The 18,516-nt window shown below is 37.4% G+C and overlaps 1 protein-coding gene across 7 annotated transcripts in view; it reads right to left on the minus strand.

Moving 5' to 3' along the window:
- ICA1L (islet cell autoantigen 1 like) overlaps positions 1 to 18,516 on the minus strand; it is an 83,952-nt gene that overhangs the window by 38,794 nt on the left and 26,642 nt on the right. For 6 of the 7 annotated variants that reach the window (XR_004288468.1, XM_032354470.1, XM_032354466.1 and 3 more), the window contains exons 4-10: positions 16,603 to 16,675; positions 15,009 to 15,132; positions 13,659 to 13,857; positions 11,781 to 11,906; positions 9,859 to 9,957; positions 8,456 to 8,538; positions 6,176 to 6,219 (exon numbers count right to left, since the gene is read on the minus strand). Coding sequence is in view for 6 of the 7 variants with exons in the window: in XM_032354470.1 (XP_032210361.1) it covers positions 6,176 to 6,219; positions 8,456 to 8,538; positions 9,859 to 9,957; positions 11,781 to 11,906; positions 13,659 to 13,857; positions 15,009 to 15,132; positions 16,603 to 16,675 (748 nt within the window). In the remaining variant the exon portion in view is untranslated. Of the gene's footprint in view, positions 1 to 6,175; positions 6,220 to 8,455; positions 8,539 to 9,858; positions 9,958 to 11,780; positions 11,907 to 13,652; positions 13,858 to 15,008; positions 15,133 to 16,602; positions 16,676 to 18,516 lie in introns of those variants that run through there. The other variant, XM_032354471.1, reaches the window with a different exon arrangement.

Genomic DNA, 18,516 nt, shown 5'->3' on the forward strand with positions numbered 1-18,516 from the left:
ACAGATATAAGAATTCTAAACTGGGGTGCCTGGGTGGCTCCGTCAGTTGAGTGTCCAACTCTTGGTTTCAGCTGGTCATGTTCTCAGGGTTATGAGATTGGGCCCTGGGTCAGGCTCTCTGCTCAGCGTGGAGTGTGCTTGAGATTCTCTCCCTCTTCCCCTACCCCCATTTGTGCTCCTTCCCTCTCTACAATAAATAAGGGGTTCCTGGGTGGCTCAGTCAGTTAGGTGGCTGCTTTTAGCTCAAGTCATGATCTAAGGGCCCGGGTAGTGAGCTCAGCATTGGGCTTCCTGCTCAGCAGGAGGTCGGCTTCTCCTCCTTCTGCTGCTGTCCCTTCTTGTACTCTTTTGCTCCCATGCTCTCTTTCTCTCTCTCAAATAAATAAAATCTTTAAAAAGAGATTTTAAACTTCTATGCAACCATCACTCCAAAAACCTAAGTATATAAAGTGAAAAAGTGCAGGAAGAATGAAAACCCACTTCAGTAGCAGAGATTTCAAAGTACATTTCTCAATTACTGATATATTAAGTAAATTAAAAAATTAGTAAAGCTATAAAAGACTTAAAGCAGCACAAATAATTAGCTTGATGTAACAGATATGTAGGCTCTTGCACTCAATGATTAGAGAACACATCAAGCCCATGGAATATTTAGAAAATTTGTCCACTTCTTAGTCCATAGACAGTGTCCCAATAATTCAAAGAATCGGTATGACAAGGATACATTCTCTGACCATGATGAAATTAAGTTAAAAAATCAATGACAAAAAGGTTAATTTCAGTATCCCCTTAATTTGCTGATTTTAGAAACACAATTTAAAATCACTCATGGCCATAGATGACAAAAGATACAATGAAAAGCTAAAAACAATTTAAATCAGATTATAATGAAAATACTATATATCAAAGTTTCTGGAATCCATACAATGGATTAAGCAATATAAAGGAAGTACCAACACAAACTGTGTCATGGATAAAGCTCGAAGTGTTACATGAAGTGAAAAAAGATACAAGGACACCACACATGGCATGATTCTAGCTACATGAAATGTCCAGAAAAGGCCTAGGAATGGGAATGGGTATTACAGCAAGCAGGTGTAAAGGATCTTACTGCTGAGGGGATGAAAAGGTTCTAAATCTGACTTCTAGAGATAGTTGCAATGCTCTGTAGTAACTAAAAATTACTCATTTATACAACAGAATGAGTTTTAGGATAAAATATACCTCAATAAAGCCTTTTTTAAAAAAACTTGTGGGATAAGAAAAAGAGAAAGTTTAGCTTAAAAAAAAAACCAAAAAAAACAAAAATAATAGAGGAAGAAAATAATGAAGGTAAGAACTAAAATTAATGAAACAGAAACAAAGATTCAATAGAAAACCAAAAAGAAAGAAAACCAAAAGCTGATTTGTTGAAAGAATAAACCCTTACCAAAATTCATTAAGAGAAAAAGAGAGAAGGAACAAATAAATATCTGGAATTAGAGAGTAGACATAATGGGACACCTGGGTGGCTCAGCTGGTTGAGCATCTGACTCTTGATTTTGGCTCAGGTCATGATCTCAGCGCTGTAAGACCGAGCTCTGCATTAGGCTCCAAGATCAGCAAGTCTGCTTGGATTCTCTCTCTCCCTCTCCCTCTGCCCCTCCTCACACTTGTGTTATTTCTCTCACTAAAATAAATAAGCTCTTAAAAAAAAAAAAAAAGTAGGGCGCCTGGGTGGCTCAGTGGGTTAAAGACTCTGCCTTTGGCTCGGGTCATGATCTCAGGGTCCTGGGATCGAGCCCCGCATTGGGCTTTCTGCTCAGCAAGAAACCTGCTTCTCCCTCTCTCTCTCTGCCTGCCTCTCTGCCTTCTTGTAATCTGTCAAATAAATAAATAAAATCTTTTAAAAAAGTAGACATAATGACTGATACAGCAGTTTTTAAAGATTGAATTATGCTACAAATGAATGTTGAAACTACAAAAATGTCCATTATATTTCATCTAGGCCTTTTAAAAAATGCTCTCTACTTGGGTACGGGATTATGTATGCACAAGAAGCTAACCTTCTGAACATATACTTGAAGCTGGTTAGCTACACAAGTCCACAATTATTGTTTATCAATATGCTCTGTATCTATGTGTACACTTAAAAATGCCTCTTGCATTAAACTGTACACCTATCATGTGCCATGTAGTTTATAAATATCTTTAGTCTTAATATCTCTGTAAGGTAGGAGTATATGACTCATATTTCAGATGAGAAAAATGGGAAAGGTAAATATGACTTGTTTTTAAAAGCTGGCATTCAAACCCTGGTTTTTCTGACTCCAAAGCTGCACTGATTGAATATATACTGATTGTATACATAATCTGTATTTATAAAAAAAAAAAAAAAAGAAGAACATGTATTGAAGTGTGAGGAGAAGCTTGAAACTTATTCATACCACCCTGAAATAAATGTCTACATTAAAAGCCCTCATCTTGGAGAAAAATCAAAATTCCCTAAGGAAAATAATTAGACCTTCTAATGAGGTGCTGCTAGAAACCTAACTCATTGCTGAGTACAGCCTCCAGGCCCACATGACCAGGAAGCCTGGACTGAGACCCTGGGAAGTTACAAAGCACATCCTACCACCCACCCAGAAAGAGAAACAAGTCAGCAGCCCCACCTGAGTATGAAGCCTAATCTCCTGCCCTGATCACCGGGAAGACCTAACAGTGACTGTGGGGGGCTCCAGAGCCCAGCGTACAGTGCTGCCCTGCAGCCAGCTCCTGTTTATAGCACTGCCTGGCACGGAGGCCACGCAGATGGCCGTGCTAGCTGCTGAGCACAGCCTGCCGTCCCAAGCGAGCAGGGAGCCCAGGCAGTGATCCCACTCAGTTGTAAAACACAGCCTCATGCCCTGCCCAGTCATGCAATAAAGCATGAGGCCCACTCAGCTAGGAAGTATGGCCAGCAATCTTGCCCAACAGCAGAGAACAGCCACCGCCCTGCCTGATGTAGAACCCAGCCTCTGCAGTCTCAATTGCAAAGCACTGGGTGAGCCCATATCAGACCATGAAGCCCTGCCTGTGACCCTGCCTGAAAAAAGAGGCTTGGCAGTGGCATCCTTTGATCAGAGATGACTGTGAAGCCCAGCTAGTGACCCTGCCTGACCTCAGAGCACAGCCCTTTCACCAGGGATCCCAGCTAACAGCACCACTTAAACACAAAATACAGCCAATGGGTCTTTTCCAACCTCAGAGCACGAGCAGCACCTTTGTCCAGTCAGATACAACAACACACTGTAATCACACTGTCAAAAGTCAAAGACTGAATTTTTAAAGCAGCAAGAGAAAAGTGACTTCTCACATATGAGGGAGCCACTATAAGACTGTAAGCAGATTTCTCAGGAGAAATTTTGCAGGCCAGGAGACAGCAGTATGATATACTCTAAATACTGAAAGAAAAAACCTCAGTGAAGAATATTATACCCAGCAAAGCTGTCCTTCAGAAATGAGAGATAAAGCCCTTCTCAAACAAATGAAAGTTGAGATAGTTCACCGACCATAGACCTCCCTTACAGGAAGGCTAAAGGACATTCTACAAGACGAAATGAAAAGATGTTAAATAACCTTATAAAACCACATGAATGTGTACGGCGCATAGGTAAAGGTAAATATATAGTCAAAGATTATATAATATTGGAAGAGTTTTGGATAAATCACTTTAAACTCCAGTTTAAAAAGCAAGCATTAAAAATAACTCTAACTACAATAATTTGTTATTGGATACACAATGAAAAAGGTGTAAACTAAAATGTGAGGGGGAGAAAACTGTGGAGTTTCTGTATACTAATGAAGTTCTTATTAGCTTAAAATAGGATGTTATAGTTCATGATTGCATATAGAATGGAATTACTCAACCATTAAAAAGAATTAAATCTTGCCATTTGTGACATGACAGACCTAGAAGATACTAAGAAGTTACTATGCTATGTGAAACAAGTCAGACAGAGAAGGACAAATACATTATGATTCCCCTTATATCAGGACTAAAAAAAAAAAAAAAAAACCAAAATGGAGCAAAACAAAACAAACAACAACATAGAGAACTACCCTTTGAATATAGATATAGAGAAATAGTGGTTGCCAGAGGAGAGTGGGGTGGAGACATAAACAACATACATAATGGGGATTATGAGGTACAAACTTCCAGTCATAAAACAGATAAGTTACGAGAGTGGAAAGTACAGTACAGGGAATAGAAATGACAATATTGTAATAACTTTGCAAGATGACTACATTTATTATGGTGAACATTTCATAATGTCCATAACTGTCAAATCCCTGTGTTTTGTACCTGAAACTATTATAGAATTTGTTTATTTATTTGACAGAGAGAGAGAGAGAACAAGTGGGGGTCAGGGCGGTGGTAGGCAGAGAGAGCAGGAGAAACAGGCTCCCCACTGAGCAGGGAGCCTGATGTGGGGCTTTCTCCCAGGACCCTGAGATCATGACCCAAGCTGAAGACAGATGGTTAACTGACTGAGCCACTAGGTGCCCACAGTACCGGGAACTAATATATGTCAACTATACTTCAATTAAAAAAAAACACCTGGGAAAAGACTCTTTGACGTTGGTGTTGGCAATGATTTTTTTGCATTGGACACCAAAAACACAAGAAACAAAGGCAACAATAAAGAAGATTACATGAAACTAAAAATCCTCGGCACAGCAAAAAAAAATAACAATCAGGGACGCCGGGGTGGCTCAGTGGTTTAAGCCTCTGCCTTCAGCTCAGGTCATGATCTCAGTGTCCTGGGATCGAGCCCCACATCAGGCTCTCTGCTCAGTGTGGAGCCTGCTTCCCCCTCTCTTTCTGCCTGCCTCGCTGCCTAATTGTGATCTCTCTCTGTGTCAAATAAATAAATAAAATCTTAAAAAAAAATAACAATCAACAATCAAAAACCCAACCACATTTGCCTACAGAATGAGTAAAATATTTGCAAACCATCTGTATGATAAGGGGTTCCTATCCAAAATATGTAAGGAACTCATAACTTAATAGCAAAAACAAAATAACCTGATTAAAAAAGGGCAAAAGAACCTAGATACACATTTTTCCAACTGCAGAAGACATGTACACAGCCAACACATACAGGAAAAGGTGCTCCACGAAACACGACTCATCAGGGAAACAGAAATCAAAACCACAGTGAGCTATCACCTCACGCTTGTTAGAACGCTAGTATCAAAAAGAGAAGAGATAGCAAGTGTGGGACAGGCTATGGAGAAAAGGGAACCCTTGTGCATTGTTGGGGGGAATGTAAATTGGGGCAGCCATTATGAAAAGTAGTATGGAGGTTCCTCAAAATATTAAAAACAGAACTAGCATATGTTCCAGCACTTCCACTTCTGGGTATATATCCAAGGGAAATAAAATTATTATCTTGAAGACCTATCTGCATCCCCATGTTCTTTGCAGTATTATTTACAATAGCCAAGACATGGAAACAACTGAAGTGTCCATCACAGATAAATGGATAAAGAAAATGTCATGTATATAGATATGTATAATAGAATCAAATTGAATATTATTTGCTCATAAAATAACATGGATGAATCTGGAGGATATTATGCTAAGTGAAATAAGTTAAAGAAAGATAAATACTATGGGATCTCACTTAAAGTTTAGATCTTAAAAAGCCAAACTCAGAAACAAAGAGTAGGTTGGTGGTTATTAGGGTCCAGGAGGGGAGAAACGGTGAAATTTGGTCAAAGGGTATAAACTTCCAGGAAAAGATGATAAAGTTCTGGGGATAATGTACATCGTGACAACAGTTAACAATACCATATTACATACTTGACATTTGCTAAGAGAATAAGTTTTAAATGTTCTTGCTACCAAAAGGTATATAGTACCTATGTGAGGGGATAGATGTGTTAGCTACGTTTATAGTGCTAATCATTTAGCAATACGTACTATATCAAATCATCACATGGTATACCTTAATCCTACACAGTGTTATATGTCAACTATAACTCAATAAAGCTGGGGGGAAAAGAAAGCTAACTCAAAAGTGTTTAAATAGAAGAGATTTATAAATGGATTTAACATTTTTTTTTAAATGAATGGATATTAATACAATCTGTTTTAAAAGGTTGTGACAAACTGTTTTGACATTTCAAATGTGATCATTTCACATCTTACCTGGTTCATTTCCCAAGCTCACTTCCTCATCTGACAAAACTAACCTAAAGTAAAAACCAAAAAATGCAAAGATTTTGGTTAAAATATACTCAGGACTCATATCCTATAATTGTATATGGTTAAAAAAAATTTTTTTTAACTGAGATGACATATAAAATAGTTGTCTTGTAGATAGCTCTAAAATCTGAGACAAATGCCACTTCTTCTCTAGATCTACACAGACTATGAAAATAATCCTTCATCCCTTATTCTTTCAACAACAGTTACCGAGTACTGAGGAAGCACCAGGCACCATGTTTGGTATTACAGGCACCGTGCTAAGTGCTACGTATAGTGAACATCTGTCACCAAAGTCCTGGAGTATGAGGTTTCATTTTCAAGCACGGAAGCAATTTGCTCAAGAATACTTGGGATCTAAATAGAGGGAATGAAGAATCACAGAAAAAATGGAGCGCTCTATTTTGAACAAAGTGATGTTTGCACAAGAAGACACATTTGCCTAAAATATTCTCAGTCAATACTAATTTTGGATATCTGTATCATACATCTGCAGTAAAAAAATTAGACAAAGAAATTGAACATAGATTAAGGCATTATTCCTGGAGTTTAACCTCATAACTCCAGTATTAGAGGCTGTCTTTAATAAATCTTTAAAGATACATAAAAAGCAATACAGGTACCGACTGCTTTTCAAAAGTTTGCATTATGCTTCTACAGAAGACCTACGTCAGTACCCACCTTTGCTAACTGAAAGAAGTCCAAAGAGGATTTTCACTTTTATAAAAAAAGCAAAAAGCAAAAAACAGTGTTGTTTTACAAGGAGCCCTTTTAGAGGCGGTGTGACCCTGAGCAGCGACAGCAGCGCCACCAGGCTCCTTCCCTGAGAACTACACTCAGCCTCTCAGCATTAAGACACTCGAGTTCTGAATGGTGTCTGTGCACAGCTGTGCTTTATCTAGGTTTATTTTGTGCATATGCTAGCAAGATGTGTGCTAGGGTGTCAGGAAAGCCTGAGAGAGGTTATTTTTGGGGTCTAGAAAAAAATTTTCCACAAAAATTAATGGTAATTGCTTCTTTGCCTTATACTGTATACTGGCTTATGAAATGTTTCATTGGAATACTCCACTTTCAGATAGCAGGGGAAACCTACATGGTATTTATTTGCAAAAAACACAAAAATAAACCTACAGAGGAAGTAGATACTAATGACTTGGAATGAAATTTCCAATAACAGCATATATACATGGGTTTTTAAACAACTTGGATGGAAGAAAAAATAAAATGCTTTGTACTTTGTTAGTTAACTGAAAAGGTAGTTATCATAATGCCGAAGATGCATGAGAGGATTTTGAATAAAACTTTCATGAAATGTGATAGTGGAAAAATTTTACTAAATGAATATATTTCATGTAACATAAGATATTAAATGTTAATGTATAAGTTTCAGTTATAACTATACATTTGGTTAATCTACATCCTAAAATGTTTATATAGTCAAGTTAGCCATAATATTTGTTTGGATTTCCCCACAAAGAAAAGAGGGACCTGCTGATATCCTGGATCACGTTTCACTCAGCAATACACGGTCTGTCACAGTTTGGGTCTTATTTCTGGGTTTGTTACTACACTCAGTGCAACCTGGTTAAAATGAGAAGTGGAAGCTCTGAAAGGAAAACAAGAGTATGATAAAAAGGGAAACAGGCAACGTACAGGATGTGCATGGCAAGAAGCCCCATTTTCAGGCAACCAGCCCCAGTCCTATTGGTGTTGCTCTGGAGATAGATTTTCAGTAGCTTCTGTTTCATAGCTGCTGGCACCTGTCCCTTTCTCTTGCAAGCTGGCCCTTCTGGGATTCTAGGTAGAGGCTCTTAATACAAAGCTCAGTCTCCCAAACTACAGAATTTGGAGTTATCGCCTCAACCTGTTCTGTACTGTTACCATCAACTTTGCTTGCCATGTCTAAAATAGGGGGGAAAATCAGGCTTCAAAACAAATGTTTAATATTAACTGGTAAAATGGGGCACCTGGCTGGCTAGTCAGTAGAGCACCTGATTCTTGATCTCTGGGTCGTGAGTTCAAGTCCCCTGTTGGGTGTAGAACTCACTTAAAAAAAAAAAAATCTCTTAAAGATATTAACTGGAAAAATGACATAGAAATAAATATTCAGTAAGTCAGAAAAGAAACAACTCTTTCCATATATATCATGTATCAGTAGCCACAGTTTCTAAATATATATTATTATATATCAGTATCCATAATACCATACTTCTGCCTGCTTACTTATTGAGGTTTTCAGTGAGAGAACTGTTCTCTATTTGTTCTTTGTGGTCTTCAGTAAACTTGCTTGGAGTGTCCTGTAGTTGCTAAGGACAAGAAATTCAATGTTAAGTAGATGGAATGTTTCTCTCTTTGTGCAAACAAAGAGAATAAAAATTCTAAAAAACAACATAAAATGGGGATAATTTTGAAGTAGACTAGAGAGTGGGAGAGATGGGATGTAATGTAAATTGTAATGTAAATTGAACTAAGCCCTGTGTCTCTGTTTATCCTGGCTGCCTATGGCAACCATATGGCCTAGGACATAGGCTAGCCGCAGGCTTTCTAAGTCATGGCTGAAGATTTTCAACTTCATGTGAACAGAAATTAGATATTAAATTTGCCTAAAAACACAGTATGCTATCCAGTGAAACATTAATATAGAAATAAAAAACATATGCACAACAAAATACATAAAGACTAATACGAGGGGATCTATTAGACTGGAAGATGCTCTGTCAGAACATGACTTAAAAATCCATACCAAGCCCCAGGAATACACAGGTGCAAGATAGGGATCTATCCCAGATACCACATCTAGCTTGAGTAATCTCAACAATAACATTTTCAAGCTCTATTTAAAACAAGACAATTCACAGACCCATACCCCTGGGGCAAATAATAAATTATATGTTAAAAAAAAATAAAAATAAAATAAAACAAGGCAGAGAGATAGGTTCAAAGGCATTGAAATCTAGCCTAACCAAAGTAAAGAAATGATTACCATGGTGTGACTCTGCTAGATAAGCCATATGCAAAGAAGACTGACAGGAAGATACTCAAATGTTAAAAACCTGAGAGTACCTTTTACTATGTAAGCATTACAGAAAGAGTTGATCTAATACAAGAGAGTAGTCTCTTAAGCTGTAATCACCATAATTTTTGCATCATGAATCACATCTACATATGATTCTATTCTCTACAGAAGAAAACTATACTTTACAACATGAGTATAAAAGTAAAGGAAGGAAATTTTTAAGTTCTAAAATTGTCAGGTATGTACTCTGGTTGTTTTTGAAAAGCAACGCCCATTTTCCATTGCTTGTTCCTCCGAAGTTTTTCTTTTCCATAACTTTTTCTTATCTCATTTGCATTTTAATTTTCTTTTCTCTTGCTGGCTCTTTTACTCCCCACCTCTAACCCCCACCCAATATCTTGAGCCCACCAGCAGTATTCTCACATATTTGTTTAGTGTTGCTGGTAGCACTTGGAATTAGGGAAGTACTGAAAAACAACTGGCTAAAGGAGTGTAGGAAAATGTTTCCCAGTGTTTTGTGAATTGAAAGTTAGGCTTAGCACAAAATACTTTCGGTGTTATCCAAATGAAGTATAATATATCTAACAAAAGAACATGGAAAGAAATGTACCTTGACAGCTACAAAATCATATGGATGGAAGCCAGTACAGGCCCCATGGATCTGGGACATCAATCGAGCTGTTTTCTCCCAGAATCCAAGCAGTGTCCTCTGCAGAGAAAGAAAGGTTGTCACTACAGATACGATTTTTTTTCACTGCTGTTCTTCCTCACTAATGTAGGTAGATGAATGGTTGCTGAATAATAAGCAGTAGGAAGTAAAATCAATTTCCAGGTTTGGGAACCACACAGCCATGTAAATAGTAATTCTGCATAAGAACTGGCATCTGGGGGTACCTGGGTGGCTCAGTGGGTTAAGCCTCTGCCTTCGGCTCAGGTCATGATCTCAGGGTCCTGGGATCGAGCCCTGCATCGGGCTCTCTGCTCAGCGGGGAGCCTGCTTCTTTCTCTCACTCTGCCTGCCTCTCTGCCTACTTGTGATCTCTCTCTGTCCAATAAATAAACAAATAAAAATCTTAAAAAAAAAAGAACTGGCATCTGTATTGGCATATATGTGTGCCTATCTGTACACAGCAGTGGAATGTACACTGGAATCAGCTAGAGAGTAATACTAGTAGATTAGAACACTTTCTGAAGAGTCCAAAAGAGAAATGTTAAAAGCACAAAAATACTGTATTTATAGTAGGGGTATATGTGTAAATCTCTATGTTGGTAAGCATATATAAACCCTTATTAATTGGAAAAAAAATAGTATGTACCACTAAATTTAGTCTTTCATTCAGGGCACAAGAAAGAAAAAAAAAAAATGTGTTCTCCAGCCAACTCCAGTAACTGAACATTTTCCTGGGGTTTCAAAGTCCCTAGTCAAAGTAAGGGGGCTGGATGGAGAGAATAAGGAGAGCCCAACGACAAGCTGCTGTGTTTCAGGCGTAGGCTACATGGATTGCCGCGCTTTTATTTTAAGTGTGTCCTTTCTGGACTCCTGAATTCCACAATACTGAATGGAAGGAGGCAGATTTCCTACAAGGCCCAGTGAATGGGCCTTGTTTATTACTTAGTTTATTATTTATTATTTAGTTTATTATTCTTATCTTATGTAAATACAGTTTATTCTATTTTGCCATTCATGAATACATGTTAAAATTAGTCATTGCTGGGGCGCCTGGGTGGCTCATTGGTTTAAAGCCTCTGCCTTTGGCTTGGGTCGTGATCCCAGGGTCCTGGGATAGAGCCCCATGTCGGGTTCTCTGCTCAGCGGGGAGCCTGCTTCCTCCTCTCTCTCTGCCTGCCTTTCTGCCTACTTGTGATCTCTGTCTGTCGAATAAATAAATAAAATCTTTTAAAAAATTAGTCACTGCTACTAATTAACATCTAACTTACTCGTTGCATGATATTTATGTGTGATTTGAGGTAATAGAAGTGCAGGTGAAACTCCTGAGGTTAAAGTGGTGGGAGATGGCAACTTGGCAGAATGAAAAGAACACAGGACCCAGCATGAGAACACTTAGGTTTTTAGCCCAAATTACCATGTACTTTAATTCTCCTATATTTCACTTTCCTCAACTATAAAATGACAGGAAAGTTTTAAACTACTGGGCCACCGCTAGTAAACTATTTTAATAGTTTAAAATAATTTTAAACTATTGGGCCAAACAACAGTTTCAAGTTTTAAACTACTGGGTTGAGGATGTGAAACCTGCCTCAACGCTCCCCACTCAAACCTAGATGGCCCCTAAGTCTCCCTCTCCTAGGACACCAAGAAGAATAACATGAAGATACAGGAGTAAGGAATCCCGAATGTCTTTTTCAGTCTAGAATTCTATGATTCTCTGTCATAACCTCGGTAAGGCAATTTTCAAAGTCAAAACAATCTGATTAGTTATGCAATTTTTTTATACCCTTTAGACAACTTTTAAAAAGGAATCTCACCACTCATCTTTAGTGCAAGGACATGCTGACCATGGAGGTGGGTACCTGGTAGGTAGTGAGTGAGTGAGATAACATATTGCAGCGACTAGCTCCAAGTAAATCCACTTTCTGACAAACATCCATCTTTAACTTGTCAAAAGAAGCTTTGCTATTTCTCACTTGGATCTGTACCTGCAACCACAATAATATTTATTATTATTACTGATAATACAGACACAAATATACCATATAGGCTCATGATACATATTTTCAGGCACATGAAATTGTAATAAACATGACTAATTCGGTTTCCTTATATTATTATTTCATGATTAATGGTAAAGATTTTGGCTATTTTTAGTAATTGTAGGAGATTCTTTCCAATGGATATCTTTATGCTGAGAAAGTATGCAGTGATAAATGGAAGTATATAGTTAAGAAGAAAAAAAACCCCACAGAGTCCAAATAATAAGAAACATCCAAAACTACTGATGGATAATATCTAGCTAACAGAAGAATGAATGGAAAGGGGACATAGTTAACGTGTTGAGAAGCATTAATCATAGTTCTGAATCATGGAGATACATTTATAAATTTAAATATAGGCCTATCATATTTCTTACACGTGAGGTAAGTCGTATGTCACCAAGTGGCATGAATATTCAACTTTTAAATACACTATTGATTCATTCAAGAAGTATTTATAAGGTATCTATTATGTGCCAGGCACTGGGATATCGTGGTGAACAAAACACTGTTCTTTCCCACCATCCCTGAGTGAGGAGGCACAGGAAAAAACAGTAGTAAATAAATATATAAGATCATCTCAAGTTGCAAAGATAACATATAAGTGAAAAGAAATTACTACTTTTGGTAAGATGATGAGGGAAGCCTTTGGTGAGCTCATGCAAGATGTTTGAACTGGGACAGAAAGAAGATGAATGAGCCATGCCAACATTCTGAGAAGAGCATTCTAGGCTCAGGGAAAAGCAAGGACAAAAGTGTTGGGCATGGGAGGTCAGTGAAGAGTTTAATATGTTTGCAGAACAATACGGAATAGGCTAGAACATATTCCTTCCTGGGGCATGAAAAGGGCTAGAGTATAGGGAGTGTAAGATGTGGCTGCACAGGGACCAGGAAACAGGCTGTGCAGGGCTACCTGGGTCCAGATAATTTTAGAATGCATTATTTTTCAATTAAAATTTAGGCGAAATTCGGATAACATAAACTTAACCATTTAAAAAATATACAATTCAGTGACATTAGTGTATTCACAATATTGTCTAACAACTCCCTTGGATTATATTCTAATTGTCAAGGTTTATAAAGGGGAAAGAATACCAGGTTGCTTGGCCTCTACGGTGGTTTGGGTAAAGGCTCCACCAATATTAAATACGATTTATAGCATATGTACACTATTTATTAAATGAAGGAGTGAGTGAATTTTATTATTCATATATGGTAAATTTAGGGCATACAATTCATAAGTAGTCTATTTAGCAAAAACACAAGTCCATACATACTTTGAATGTCTATGGCCAAACTAGGTATTGTAGCAGAAGAAGAATCTGATAATCTTCACTTTTTCTTATAATAATCAAGTTACCTGAAATTTTACTTAAATTATTTATTTTTTCCTCACTAATAAACTATTTCCCTCCCTCAAATCCCAAAAGTCCAGAGAAGAAACATTTAAAGGGTGGTGACATCTACCGCGAGAGGGATAAAAAACAAACTAATAGAAAATGTTGATAGGGTGGGGATGTCACTCAAAGAGTAAAAAAGTGTGAACTTTTGTACTTCAAAGGTCTCTAAGCAACCAAGAATTTTATAATATAATGTGTTTTAAAAATAGCCTGGTATTTTATGATCTTGAATAAATTATTCTGTGCAAGTTCACGAGGTTTATGTATCAAGAAACTGACAGGGAAGGGCTTCTCATACTTTTCTGAACTTTTCCATTTGTTTTAGGGTGTCTGGGTCCAGCTCTTGGGACACGTCCTTCATCCACAGCAGGGCTCCTCTGTATTCTGTGCGCGCCTGTTCCATCCGATTGATTGTCATCAAGGTATCAGATACCGCCCTGTGACTGAATGTTGTTACTTCTTGCTTAAGACGAGACAGAGGAGTATACAGGGCCAATCTAACGGCAGAGAGGTAAAAACCAGAGGGATGTACATCCCATAAACAAAATAAAAAACAAAGGTTTAAAACCATAAAGCATATCTGCTGTGAGGATGAGTCTATAAAACAGGAAATTATTAAGATGCCTAAGGAACTTTAGAAAGCAAATAAAGATCATATAGCCAACTCTGAATTGTTAATGATGATGTGTCTATATCTCCCCCTTCTCTTATTTTAAGACATATATTATTTTTGCAATATTTTTTATGTTAATCTACGCATAAATAACCTGCCAATAATTCTGCCCTTTAGAAAAGTGTTCCGTGGGTAAAAGAGATCCTGTATTCACAAAGCATAATCCTATAAATAGAAAGTCTTTCATGTGACAAATTTGAGGTAAAACCTGGGTATAGAGAAGCAGATAAAACGCTAGAAGAACTAGTCAGTGTTGAGTTCTTAGCAGCTGAGGATGAGAACAAAAAAATCAAGAATTTAAGAAACACAAATCAAACCTAGCTCCTCTAGTCACCATTTTTTACTTAGTTACACTGAAGGGCCTTGTACTGAGTGTTCCTTTGTTAGTTCCTTAACGATGGGCTTTTGCTCTGATGTGGTGTTTCAGAATAAAGCCACTCAAGTTATACATCGTCACTGCAGGTCTGATAAGACCTGTTTCTATTTTTCTTCTGAAAATGCAAAGATTTTGACTGTATTTAGTAAATGTAGGAGAGTCTTTGCTGCAGGTATCTTTATGTTAAAAATTTATAAAGTGATAAATGCCAAATATTTAAGAAGAAAAAATGCTTCCTGCTTAAAAAGAAGGAAAGTTCTAATGTACTCCTAGATAGTACAGTGTCCAAAAAAAGAAAGAAAATAATTAAAATACACATATTTTTATATGTATGTACCTGTTACATTAAACCACCTAAGAAATTTAAATACAGGCTTAAAGCCTATTTCTAGGAATTAAGCAACCTAAAATGTCCATTTTTAAGTAATTCTTTTACATACAAAATAAATAAGAGGCATCAAAACAATTATATGCTGTAATCTCTCTTTTAACCCTTTACTGAAATGACCGGTAACCTTTACAGATATGCAAATTTAGAAACATAGGCCAAAACTATCATGTTGAGTACAGTTTTAAGGATGATGTAAAAAATCGTAAACCTCTGCTTGGCTGAAGCACAGAGGGCCTTGCCGGCAGCATCCATCATTTTACCAGCGGGGGTCGGATCTCGTTCTGCTTGAGACTTTAAAAAGATTCCCAGCTCATTTTCTTCCTCTGATATAACTAGGAAAAAAATCACAATATAGTTAGCTGTTTCATTTCATCATTTGTTTAGAACACACAACAAAAATTCTCAATATGGGGCGCCTGGGTGGCTCAGTGGGTTAAGCCGCTGCCTTCCGCTCAGGTCATGATCCCAGGGTCCTGGGATCGAGGCCCGCATCGGGCTCTCTGCTCAGCAGGGAGCCTGCTTCCCTCTCTCTCTGCCTGCCTCTCCATCTACTTGTGATTTCTCTCTGTCAAATAAATAAATAAAATCTTTTAAATAAAAAAAAATTCTCAATATGTAAGAATTACTTGGAGGAAGGAGAAGCTTATTTTAAAAATGCAAATTCCTGGGGCTACATTTACAGAGATTCTGATTTTATAGGTCTTAGTATCTGCTTCCCCCTACCCACAAGTACTCTGGATGGTTTTGATGTAAATTCTGTGAATTCTCAGAACTTGCATTTGGGAAAGACTGATCTTTAGTGAAGAAAAAAAAAAAAAGTTCCAAAATGACAAAACCACAAATGATGCACTAGCAATTGTGCAGACATGCATTTTAGGATCATTGCCTCTTAGTAAGTATTCGTATCCTATTTAAACTTAACTTAATCTTGACCCCCACCCTGGCTTCGGTGACATGTATTCAGTATCCCACGTGCACAGACATTCACAATTTTACTGCTGTAACTGTAAAAGTTGTCATGTAGTATACTAGTACTCAGAGTGTGGTCCACCGATTAATTCCAGTCCAGAACCACTTGTTACCAGCCTGTAACAGGTACCAAAACTAAGAAGCTGTTTAGAAACTTACTAATTGGGGTATTTTATATCTGTTGAACCTAATAATAATAAAGAAGTATGCTTACATTATTCATGTCTTCTTTAATTTCATTTTTCTAGAAATTAATTTTTATTGTATATTATAAAAGTGTCAGTTTACAACAGATTGAAAGTAAAACATGAAACAAAAGTGGTCTTTGACCACAAAGTTTTAGAAGTCTGACCCACTAATCACAATAAGACTAATAAGTGGGGGAGCCCATAAAGTGTTCAAATTATAAGCTTAAAGTGACAAATGACTAATGTCATGCCAATTACACCCTGGTTCACTGCTGGAAAAGCTGAAGTTAAAAACTGAAAGAGGAAGAGGTGCCAGCTGACTCAGTCAGTAGAGCATGTGACTCTTGATTTTGGGGTCGTGAGTTCAAGCTCCACGCTAGGCATAGAGTCTACTAAAAAAAAAACAAAAATGAAAAAACTGAAAGGGGGAGTCCCTCAGTACGTCTAAGGCAGCAGCAGAACTCAAGCCCCTCACTTGCTAGCCCCCCATTCCCACCGCTCCTTGCTGTCACTTCGTCATAAGGAACCATTCACAAAATAGTTCAATAAACTATTGTTTTTGTATTAAATATTTAATTCACAAAAATGCAAGTGAATTATTTGTTGTAAATGAGAATTATTGGATAGATATCTAGGATTTCATACCATTGAGTCTTAGCTGGTATTTCTCAACTATCTTCAGAAGTTCAGCGCATGTCTCTTGAATGGAGTGAAAAACCTTTGAAATACAAATTTTATTAGGACAATCTATAGAACCATAAGCAAATATAATATATATGTTATAAGCACTTTGAAAGCAGAACATTTCCTTTTAAGTGGTATGTCTGTTTTCCTCGACTTCGATGTACTTCACTATTGGTTTTATTTTATTTAAGATATTTATTTATTTATTTATTTGTCAGAGAGAGAAAGAGAGAGAGAGAGAGAGAGAGAGCGCGCGCATAGGCAGACAGAGTGGCAGGCAGAGGCAGAGGGAGAAGCAGGCTCCCCGCAGAGCAAGGAGCCCGATGTGGGACTCGATCCCAGGACGCTGGGATCATGACCTGAGCCGAAGGCAGCTGCCCAACCAACTGAGCCACCCAGGTGTCCCTGGTTTTATTTTTGATATAGAAAATTGAGATTCCCCCAAAAGGGCTGGAAAAAATGGTGATAAATACATGGGAATTAATAAAAATTTGTAACTGTTGAGTCTGTCCTCCTCTCAGCTCCAAACTAGCTAAATAACAAAAATGTGAATCCAATATAAACTGGATCAAATAGGGGCGCCTGTGTGGCTCAGTTGGTTGGGCAACTGCCTTCGGCTCAGGTCATGATCCTGGATTTCCAGGATCGAGTCCTGCATCGGGCTCCCAGTACCTTGGGGAGTCTGCTTCTCCCTCTGACCTCCTCTCTCATGCTCTCTCTCACTCATTCTCCCTCAAATAAATAAATAAAATCTTTAAAACAAACAAACAAACAAAAAACTGGATCAAATAGTGCCAATTACAGATGAAAAGAGTATAGATAACCTTAGAAAATGTTAACTCTCAATCTGGCTTTTCTACAATATTATCTTTAGCATAACAGGTGAGTGAATTACCATAAAAATTAAGTAATATATTATAACATCAAAAATAAATTACTTCCAGATTGTTTTTGTTTGGGATTGTCCCTTCATTACCACTGTTACAAATAGCTAACAGAAAAATAAAACATCCAGTACACACCCATTTCAAAGTAAGCACATGAAAATTTGAGATTAGGACACATTATACACATGAGATGACTCTTCATACATATCTATAAATTAAGGTTTTCCCAGGAAGATGGGGTGGCATAGGTTTTAGGGTACAGCCTTCTTCCCACAAAGTGCTCTGCTGAAGAACTTTTACAAGACTTTAATTCAAAAAGACCTTGGCACTGTAGCATAGTATTAGGCACTAATAACCTTTTGAGTATCAAATAAATTTCCAATATCACCATTGAACCTGTGTATTCCCTCTCTGAAACAGTTTTCTTATTATTTTGATATGTGATTAGACCCAAGGAAGATCAGTGATAGACACTAAAATCTAAATGGAGGAGCAACCATCAACTTTCCATATAAGGTTAGGTATGTTTGAAATGAATTTGGTAGATGGAATTGGCAACTTAAAAAGCTGTTTTAAAATCACATGGAAGACTAGAAAAAGATATAAAAATGATTGTTCTAGGGTGCCTGGGTGGCTCAGTGGGTTAAAGCCTCTGCCTTCTGCTCAGGTCATGATCCCAGGGTCCTGGGATCGAGGCCTGCATTGGGCTCTCTGCTCAGCTGGGAGCCTGCTTCCCCCTCTCTCTGCCTACTTGCGATCTCTGTCTGTCAAATAAATAAAATCTTTTTTTTTTAATTTAAAAAAATTAAAAATGATTGTTCTACTATGATGAAATGATTATAGTTGTTTTTTCCCCCCATGGGTCTTTGAAAGATTTATATACAACTGCTTTTTACTTTTAGAATGAATTTTTTTTAATGTAAGGGGAAGTATAATTTGACAAAACTGTAATATATTTAAAGCATATAACATGATGATATAAGTATAC

Source organism: Mustela erminea, chromosome 8, assembly GCF_009829155.1.
Source record: "Mustela erminea isolate mMusErm1 chromosome 8, mMusErm1.Pri, whole genome shotgun sequence".
NCBI lineage: Eukaryota > Metazoa > Chordata > Mammalia > Carnivora > Mustelidae > Mustela > Mustela erminea.